Source organism: Sinocyclocheilus grahami, unplaced genomic scaffold, assembly GCF_001515645.1.
Source record: "Sinocyclocheilus grahami isolate Dianchi unplaced genomic scaffold, SAMN03320097.WGS_v1.1 scaffold1193.1, whole genome shotgun sequence".
Classification (NCBI taxonomy): Eukaryota; Metazoa; Chordata; class Actinopteri; order Cypriniformes; family Cyprinidae; genus Sinocyclocheilus; species Sinocyclocheilus grahami.
In genome coordinates, this window is record NW_015506372.1 from 184,066 (window position 1) to 194,444 (window position 10,379).

The window sequence follows — 10,379 nt, forward strand, 5'->3', positions numbered from 1 at the left end:
CAACATGTATTTGCAGATGCTAACTTTTGCTGTATATTTTGTTATCAAATAAAATGTATGTGTCTTAGGTATCGAAATACTTCAAACCACTAGCAAGCCCGTTTATGAATTCACCATCAACAAGCTGTACATAATAGCAGGGGTGTTCTGTCCATGTAAGCTGCGAATGCTCTGCAAACCCTAGCCATCTAAGAGAGTTTAGTGACTGGCTCATTAAATTCCCCTGTCATCTGAGGTGAAACATAAAGCTTACATAATAAAATATGGGGAATATGCATGTAACTGTAAATCATTTATTTGCCAAAAGATGGTAATTCTGCAGATCTGTACAAGTTATTGGGGCGTTCTCATTGGTTTGTTGGCACGTGGGTGATTTCATGCACAAGGAAAACTGTCAAAGAATCGCTCACCCAAGCGGAAAAATGTGCTGTTGCTGCCAGATCTCGATTACCAAAAATCACATTGTATTTAATGCAGAAGTCATATGCTAAATACATTTTTAAAAAAATGTATCTGTATATTTTCTTGCTTTCTCTAGCAAACCAAATATTGAAAGTCCACTGAAAATATTCCGTCTTACTTTTTAGGGACAGTTAAGAGGTTAAATCTTACACTCTAAAAAATGCTGGGTTAAATATAACCCAGTGCTGGGTTAAAAAGGGACAAACCCAGCTATTGGGTTGTTTTGACCCAGCGGTTGGGTTGTTTTGAGTCAAAACAACCCAACCCAACCCAACCGCTGGGTCAAAACAACCCAATAGCTGGGTTTGTCCCTTTTTAACCCAGCGCTGGGTTATATTTAACCCAGCATTTTTTAGAGTGTAAGATTTAACCTCTTAACTGTCCCTAAAAAGTAAGACGGAATATTTTCAGTGGACTTTCAATATTTGGTTTGCTAGAGAAAGCAAGAAAATATACAGATACATTTTTTTAAAAATGTATTTAGCATATGACTTCTGCATTAAATACAATGTGATTTTTGGTAATCGAGATCTGGCAGCAACAGCACATTTTTCCGCTTGGGTGAGCGATTCTTTGACAGTTTTCCTTGTGCATGAAATCACCCACGTGCCAACAAACCAATGAGAACGCCCCAATAACTTGTACAGATCTGCAGAATTACCATCTTTTGGCAAATAAATGATTTACAGTTACATGCATATTCCCCATATTTTATTATGTAAGCTTTATGTTTCACCTCAGATGACAGGGGAATTTAATGAGCCAGTCACTAAACTCTCTTAGATGGCTAGGGTTTGCAGAGCATTCGCAGCTTACATGGACAGAACACCCCTGCTATTATGTACAGCTTGTTGATGGTGAATTCATAAACGGGCTTGCTAGTGGTTTGAAGTATTTCGATACCTAAGACACATACATTTTATTTGATAACAAAATATACAGCAAAAGTTAGCATCTGCAAATACATGTTGCTAGAGCTTACTTTTTAGAATTACTTTTAACATTTTTAGTGAATGTATAAAGTCAATTCCTCTCAAGCATAGTAGAGTGTAGTTCATCTGTCACAATCTCCATTCACCAGGCCTGTACACCACAAAGCACTACATTTCCCATAATCCTCCCTGGCCATCACCTGCAGGCTCAGCTCAAGTATTCACCACATTAAAACCAATCTCACAGTATATAGAGCTTGCATGCTACCACGAAGCACTCTAAATGCTACAAAATCCTGTGGTTTGCTATTATTGGTAAGTAAGGTAATTAATGCACACTCTTCAGAGTATCCAGTGTTTCAGCTGCATGCACTATCTGAAGCTGTTGAGACAATCCTGTCGGGCAGTATTGCTTCATTCTAATTTTTCAGAGTTTTTTTCCCCACTGGAGCTCAAAAACAAGAGCTGTAAGAGTGGTTGCACTGAATGAGTTGAAAGATGCTACCCTGAGTTTAATCCTTTTAGCGAGGGGAACAGTGAGACCTTCCATCCCCCATCGCCCTGCAAGAGGAAATCAATGCATTTAACTGAGTGTGAACAATTGTTTCCAGAAACATGAATTCACAAAGGCCCAGCCAGTAATATTCAGAAAGCCACGCCAAAGCCTCACACCTTAGAACACACCCATTTTATTTTTCAATTAATTATACAATAGTGCTTTATTAGTTCTCTCATTAATCGTGCACTGGGCTTTGTTGTTTTAAATGCCAAGGACACTCTACGTCACGCTGTTTTAAGAGTGCATTGTGTGGAGGAGAGATCTGACTGAATCCCCTCGGGAGCAGCCGCTGGTAGCTTCCTGATGTATAGGACATTGCACACAAAGATGCACGCAGAGGAACTTCTCATTTCCTTGGCTCTCTCAGGTCCATTGTGCCCCTCACATGTTACTACGTCATTAGAACTTATATCTTCCACCACCAGAGGAACTGCCAACTGTTGCACTACTCCTCCCCTGCTAGTCACTCTGGATGTGTTTGAATTGATTTCTTTCAGTGGAACACGAAATAATCACAAAATTCAAAACACCAAATTTTAAGAAACTTTAAGACACTCATTTCCATACCAAGACCACGGGTTCTAGAAAAAACATCATACATGCACCATAAAAGTAGTCCATATGACATATAGATGTGTATGAGGAACAAACGGAGTTTGAAGTTGTTATTCTCTTATACTCTGGTGCTGTTTGGTCATGTTTGACAGAAAAATCTTTATTTATTTTACTGGAATGGTATGAAAATTATTACAGGTTTTGGTACTTGCTGTGAACACACACAAAAAATCATGGACATAATTTGAAAAGGTTAAATAGTCCTGAAAAAAACACTTGTACTGCTAATGGTTAAAAATGACTGCATTGGAAATGAATGGGAAGTGGAAACGTTTGGTACTGCGCCCAAACAAAATCTTACTGAAATTTTACTCATTTTTGAGATATCAACTTCAAATTTGGAACACAACTTTAGATTTATGGCTTAGATTTTTTTTTGCAGTAAAACTTGTTTTGGAAAATACGTATTTCGGTTACACTTTAGAACAGAGAACACATATTCAATATTAAAAGTTTTTCCTCAATAAATTGCTAAATTGCTGCTTATTAAGAAAGGTAGTTGTTAAGTTTAGGTATTTGGTAGGATTATAAAATATAGTCATTCAGAATAAGGCATTAATATGTGCTTTATAAGTACTAATAAACTATACTCTGTAAGAAACTGACTGTGAAATTCACAGTAATTAACCGGCAGCAAGTGACAAGTAACTTACTGTAGAAGAAATAACCATATTTTTGCTGTTTTCATTTACAGTAGCAACAATGTAACTGTAAAGTAAAACTAATTTAAAAAAATGTTTTCACTAATTTGCAAGAGCAAACTTTTTTTTTTGCGCTTGTTACACTGGACAGTGTAGCGATTGGTGGGGAATGTGATCGGCAAAGGACCTTAAGCCAGGAATCAAACACAGGTCGCCAGAGACACAGTTGCACTATATGTCAGTGCGCTAACCACTAGACTATTGGTTTGAAAAATTTTTCACTAATTTGCAAGAGTAAACTTTTTTTTTTTTGCGCTTATTACACAGGACAGTGTAGCGATTGGTGGGGAATGTGATCGGCAAAGGACCTTAAGCCAGGAATCAAACACAGGTCGCCAGAGACACAGTTGCACTATATGTCAGTGCGCTAACCACTAGACTATTGGTACCGACAGGTTCCATTGCTGTTTAGTTATATTGGTTCAGCCCAAATAAAAAAATAAAAATAAAAATGAATGTGAAATAAATAATGCATGTTGCACGATTTAAATATAAATATTCATTTATCAACAGTCACGGTTAACTGCTTATCATTATAACAAGCTTCATTTATCATTCTTCACTTATTGCAAGATTTGTTGAAAACATTAAAATATTTATGACCTTCTGGTCATTTTTTTTTATTATTAAAGAATACATTTGCTTCCTGTATTCTCTATTCAAACCTTGTAGAAAACAATAAAATCTTGATTACCTTCTGGTCATTTTTTTTTATTAAAGAATACATTTGCTTCCTGTATTCTCTATTCAAACCTAAAATGTAATTTAATTACAGTGAGGTCAAATTAAATGCAGTCATTGGCTGGAAACCCAGCTGCCAGTGTAGGCTACTATGTTTTCCTTCTTTATCCCAGTGGCTGGGTTTCAGAAAACCCTAGTGTATGGCAGTACGGTGAAATCGCGTTCTGGGGGGTGAATTTATGATTATGATACTCAAGTTAAAATAATATGATAATAATTAAAAATTTGAATGAAGCAGTATAATGGGCTGTTTTTGTACAGGTAAAATATCTGGAAGCGAAAGACACCAGAAGTCAAACACATTCAAGTTACAAATAGTCTCGCCCGCTCTCTTGTGAAAACTAAGCTGGATATAAATAATATTCATTCTTTTTTTTTACAGCACATTGTTGGTTACTGTAATTTTCTACAGTACATAATTGCTTGTTGTGTTTTCTACAATACATGGGTAATTACTGTGATTTTCTACAGTACATAATTAGTTATTGTGTTTTCTACAATACTTTGGAAGTTACTGTGATTTTCTGCAAGACATTGCTGGTTAATGTGACACTCACAGTACTTCTTACATTACTGCCATTTTGACTGAAACTACGGTATACTACTGTGAACTAGTATACAGCAATTTCCTGTGCACAAACACAGTAAATTCCTGTAGATTTCACATGAATTTTTTAGTGTATGCTAGTAATATGCATTCTAATTAGCAGCTATTTAATAGTGAGTATTGGTCCTTAAAATAAAGTGTTACCTATATCTCATATAAAAATGTAAAATAGTAAACTTAAAATAGCTAAATTAAACTTAAATTAACCTCAAATTAAAACTATCATACTGAGAAGACAAAACTTGCATTTTTTTTGTCTTCCTTGCACTCTTGTGAACATTGTCTAACAATTATGTTTAGCTATGGGTATTTTAGAAATATGACCACTTGTACTTTATTGCTCGAACATCAATGCATAATCAGTTGAATTTAACTCTAATAAATGATTAACAAAATAATTAGAATATGAAACATTTACATTTTAGTCAAAATAATAGTTGGATAATTGAAAGGCTCTAATACAACAATGCGTATGCAATGACTTTAAACCTGAGATGTACCAGTAATGCAAAAAACTAAACAAAAAAACAAAAAACTTGCAACCTATTGTTACAAGATCATGCAGTCAAATATCTATATCTGTCTTAGTCCATGTGGCATAACAGTCCTTTGCAAAACAATGTTACACATTGTAAAACATTATAACATCACATCAGCAAAATCTTTTAAACCGAAATGAATTTAAACCTTTTAAAACTAAATGAAACAGGAAACGACCTTTAAAAAAAGAGGAAAAACTCTATCGACCACATTTCTGACACAAAACCCAGTGTTGCTTTCAGCCAAACTAAAGTAAAGGTTGAAGAAAGGTGTAGAACATGGATGTTGCTCTAACCCCATATCCTGTCATTGTAAGCATGAAACCACAGAGGCAGAGAGCAAAGACCATCAAGCACTTTGGCTGCCCACTTATCCAAATATGTGAGATATTCCTGAAACCCGAGTGAAGAAATAGCTTCTCTACACCTGATAAGTGTTAGTCTCTATACGGCTTCTTAGCTTTCACCATGAGAGCATGTGGGCCTCCCAAACTTCTGCATTGGGTCTCAAGAGCAATTACCTGTCAATATATACTGTATCATTAACTATAATTCTGAGAGCTGCTTGAAACATATATGCTTTTAAAAATAAAGGTGCTTCAAAAGGTTCTTCACAGCGATGCCATAGAAGAACCATTTTTGGTTCCACAAAGAACCATTCAGTCAAAGGTTCTTTAAAGAACCATCTCTTTTTTACCTTTTTATAATCTGAAGAACCTTCTTTCGCCACAAATAACCTTTTGTGAAACAGAAAGGTTCTTCAGATGTTAAAGGTTCTTTATGGAACCATTTAGACAAAAAGGTTCTTCTATGGCATCGTGAAGCACCTTTATTTTTAAGAGTGTATATGCTTTTAAAAATCTCAGAATGTCTTTGATTACATGCGTAAATATTTTCACTTATCAGAGCATTCCTCCCATTCATTTTCAGCCTATATTTAATGGAAAATCTGTTACAAATGTTAGAAATGAATACTGCAATAAGGTTGGTTATTTATTTAGAGAAACTAACTTATACATCTACCCTGACAAATATTCCTTAGTAAAATATCACTGAGTAAATAGCTACCATTGGTATATCCCCTAAGGCAAGTGTCTGCAAAATGAATAAATGTAAATACAAATAATATTTGCACTAATGCATAATCATAACTCACTCACTCATTGGCACTTCACTCAAGGCACACTTTTAAAGCAAAAAAAAATCTAAATTGTCCCATAATGCATTGATTGAGTGCACTCACTGTCCAAATACCATTTGAACAAATAGGGCTAATGGTTTCTTGTTAAAGCTGTGAAAATACTGAGAGGGCCCCGTGTCCCATCAGTCCACAAGTTTCCATGTTTCTACACTTCTCCATGTCTGACTGTTTCGTTTCAAAACAAGGAACACAATATTTCCACACCACAGTGAGTGATAAAGTGTTTTCCATCTTACTGTATGAGGCTTGAGTGAGGTTACACTTTGTTTTATATTAATATTTTAAATATTATTATTTATAGCCTTATTTATTTAGTCAGTCAGTCACACTTTAGTTTGGAAACCATCTCTCACCATTAACTAATTATTAACTACAACTTTCCCCTCAATAAACTCCGAATTTGCTGCGTATTGATAGTTAGTAAGGCAGTGTTTTGTGTGTCTTGCTCCCCATGTGCCTTCCTACGCCCATATTTGGTTAGTTTCCTGTTCCTGTCCCGATTAGGTTGATTTGATTCCAGGTGTTCCCCATTTTATGTCTATTGATCCCAGGTGTGTCTCGTCCGCTCCTCATCCTGTCGTGTGTATAAATAGTGTTCCCTGGGTGTGCTCCAGCGTCTGGTATTGAATGTTAATGTCTGCTGAAGTCTACTGCCTTTGCTACGTGTGTTTTCCTGGTCCCCTTGAAGTTATTAAAATCCCGTCATTGATGTACTCCAGGTCTCCTCATTCCGTGCTCCTCACTGTAGCAACCAATGACAGAATACCGGACCTAAACAAAAGTAAGCCGTGCCCCTTCCCCTCAGTTTTGTTTTTCCCACCTTTTTGAAAGTTTTTGTTTCCTGGTTTTTCTCCCCCGCGGCTAAGGAAATTGCCGCTCGCTTCTCCACCCTGGCTCGCCTCGATCTCCCCTTCTATGAGTACGCCAGGGAGTTCTGCAAGCTCGCAGTGGTGACTGCGTTAGAGGATGCTGTCCTCAATCAGCTGTTCTGGCTCGGGGCCAACTACCATCGTTCTGTGGACCTCCCAGACACCACTGGACTAACTTGGAGGGAAAGTGTCTTCCGGTGTCTCAGACAAGGATCTCCGATCAGCAAACGACATCCAGAGGGCTAGACAGAGAGAGAAAATCCAGGTACACGATAATAGTCCAGGCAGGGGCAAACAGAATCCAAACGGCAAGACGACAGGGCAGTCCAAAAACAAAGGCAGAGATATATACATGGGAAAACAGGCAAGGCAAGACTAGACTAAACTAAATGCAATTTACAAGGTTTGTTCATCACATTAACTTTGGACATGCTCCACTACTTAAAACCAGAACGTATGCCTTATATTGTTTTTCATCTTTATGGTATCACTTTAGTCCACTTTAGACATTTTACTAACTTTAAGTAACTTTGCAACTACATGTCAACTAGTAGTCATTAGAGTATTAGTAGACTGTCTTCTTAATATCTGCTAACATTTTATATTGCTGCTCCCCAACTGACAAGACATTCTGACATTCAAAACTGATATTCTACTGACAATAAGAAACTTTGCAAGTACATGTGAACTCGTTCTGCTAACCCTAACCATAACCTAACAGTGGATGACAGAGATGTTTTGGAAATAAAATTCACTGTTTGATGCGCAGAGCAGATCCTAGACTTCTGGGGGACCTACGCAAAACTGTGACGAGTTATGAATGAATGAAACACATTTGTCCACTTGAGAAACGGTGTCTCTTCCGGTACGCTTTTAACTCATTTTTTTTTTTGTCTCAAGTAAGACACTGTGTGAAATTCACCTTACATGATTTGACTGATTTTTACATAGAAAGGGCGACAGCGCACCGCATTAAAAGAAACGACATAAGTGGTTTTCATAACTGCTGGTCATATTCAAAAACAAAACTAAAATTAAATCATCTCTGAGAGCAAGGGGGCCCCCTGGCTCTGTTGGTGCCCCTGGGTGGATGAGATGATGCCCCCCCCCCAAATAATTTGTTATTATATTTTAATCAACATTTTATCTAATCATTCTATCTTAAATGTTACCCTGATTAACACACCAAACTGTATAACATCACTGGGGCCCCCAGGGGACAAGGTAATGGTGTTGCAGGACTAGAAATTAGTGTTAAAAAACTGATTAATGATTTTAAGGCTGAACATAACTAGACTTTTAAAAACAATAAAGAGAAAGCTGAGTGGTTGCATTTTAATGTGATTTGTCAATCTCTGAAAAAGCTCAATTCTATAGTTTTTGTTGCTTAAGCTAAACTGCACTACATATAGGTCTGCTTAACAAAACCAGCCCAATTGGTACTTAAACTATAGCGTTTCGTGGGAAAATCATTCCAGCGTTCCAGGGGGTTTCAGTATAAAAGCAACACTGAAAATATCACATTTAATTTCAAATGTAGCCTATAAATGTTCTTTCTTGGTATAAGCTAAACTGATATCAGAATGTCAAATAAAATCAGAATGAAGCCTTTTTTGGGGGGGGTCAAACTCGCATTTTAATGTGTGTGTGTTTTAAATAACTTGGTCAGATATGAGGGACAAAATTAATTCCCCCTTACAATATAAAGCGCTTTATCTGTGTCACAGCCACTATATAAATGTAACTATAATAATATAACGTCATTGATAGATATATTAATCTATATGTAGGCTATTATTAAGGCTAATAAAGATTTTTGGTTATTAATCCTTCTCCAACTTTTGATAACACAATGTTCAGTGTATAGCTACATGCTGATTTATCTGAACATTTCAAACTTTAGAAGGAAATGTTTTTAGAGCGGCCGCTTTGATCCTCGACACTTCATCATGACATCACCATCATCCTGTCAATGGACGCGCGCACAAAACCAGCTCCAGGATTGCTTGAACCATTTGTCATCAGTGAAGAAGAGACGAAACTGTATCAAGTTGACAGGGAGGCAGACTCATCGCTTCTTCTACCCACTGAAGCCTTGCTTTTGGATCATGGATGCGTCCCTCTTTCAGTTCTTCATAGAGGAATTCGGCGACACCAACTGTACTCTTATAGATGCTTTTCAGGACACTTTATATGAGAATTCGTCTTTCGCGTCGATGAGTGTCGACGGTGAGGATTACAGTATTTGTAGCAGTGCATATGTTTTATGCAGCGTTTATAATGCACATTAATCAACACCGGTTGTATTTTCCTCTAAGGTCTCTATTGTAACGCCACCACGGATGAAATCGGAACTTGCTGGCCAAGAAGCAACTCTGGACGAATAATTGAGCGACCGTGTCCAGAGTTCATTAACGGCGTCAAATACAACACCACTAGTAAGTGGCTCCTATTCGCTTTTTATTCATTAAATACGTCTGAGGATAAGGTTGGTGGATTCATGTGCATAACTGTTAGCCTATTTATCTGTGGGCCAGTCCTTCAGGCAGAGTTATAATATAAGAAAGTGTGTCAGTGGATTTATAGATATATGCATTGCATAGATTTAATATGGAACATTTGAAGGCTTATAAGATTTCATGGACATGTATAGCTTTTGATATTTTTCTCTCAAAAACTGTTTGTACAATTGTTCTTAAAATAAATGACATGCTGTTAATAATTTACGCAATTGTCTGCTCACAAATTCTGCTTCTGCAGACAATGTTATCTGCCCTGCCACATGTTCTTTGCCCTAATGTGTGAAATGAAGCAGGACAGTGAAGTTCTCTTAACACACACACACACACACACACACACACACACACACACACTGTGTGTCTGGTTTATCCTTGTGCATGGGGACTCTATAGGTGTAATGTTTTTTATACTGTACAAACCGTATTTTCTATCGCCCTACACCAACCCTACCCCTAAACCTACCCCTCACAGGAGACTTTCTGCATTTTTACATTCTCAAATCATTCTGTATGATGTATAAGCTTGTTTCCCCATGGGGACCTCAATTTAGTCCCCATGAGTCAGTGTGCAATCAGGTTTAAGTCCCCACCAGTATAGAAAAACATGTATACACACACACACACACACACACAC

The 10,379-nt window shown here is 37.1% G+C and overlaps 1 protein-coding gene across 1 annotated transcript in view; it reads left to right on the forward strand.

Annotated features, from left to right (window-relative positions):
* Positions 1 to 9,334: 9,334 nt before the first annotated feature.
* The window catches only part of LOC107567879 (corticotropin-releasing factor receptor 2), an 84,294-nt gene continuing 83,249 nt past the window's right edge, over positions 9,335 to 10,379 (forward strand). Inside the window, exons 1-2 of the mRNA XM_016253657.1 lie at positions 9,335 to 9,455; positions 9,545 to 9,664. Coding sequence (XP_016109143.1) covers positions 9,335 to 9,455; positions 9,545 to 9,664 — 241 coding nt within the window. The remainder of the gene's footprint in view (positions 9,456 to 9,544; positions 9,665 to 10,379) is intronic.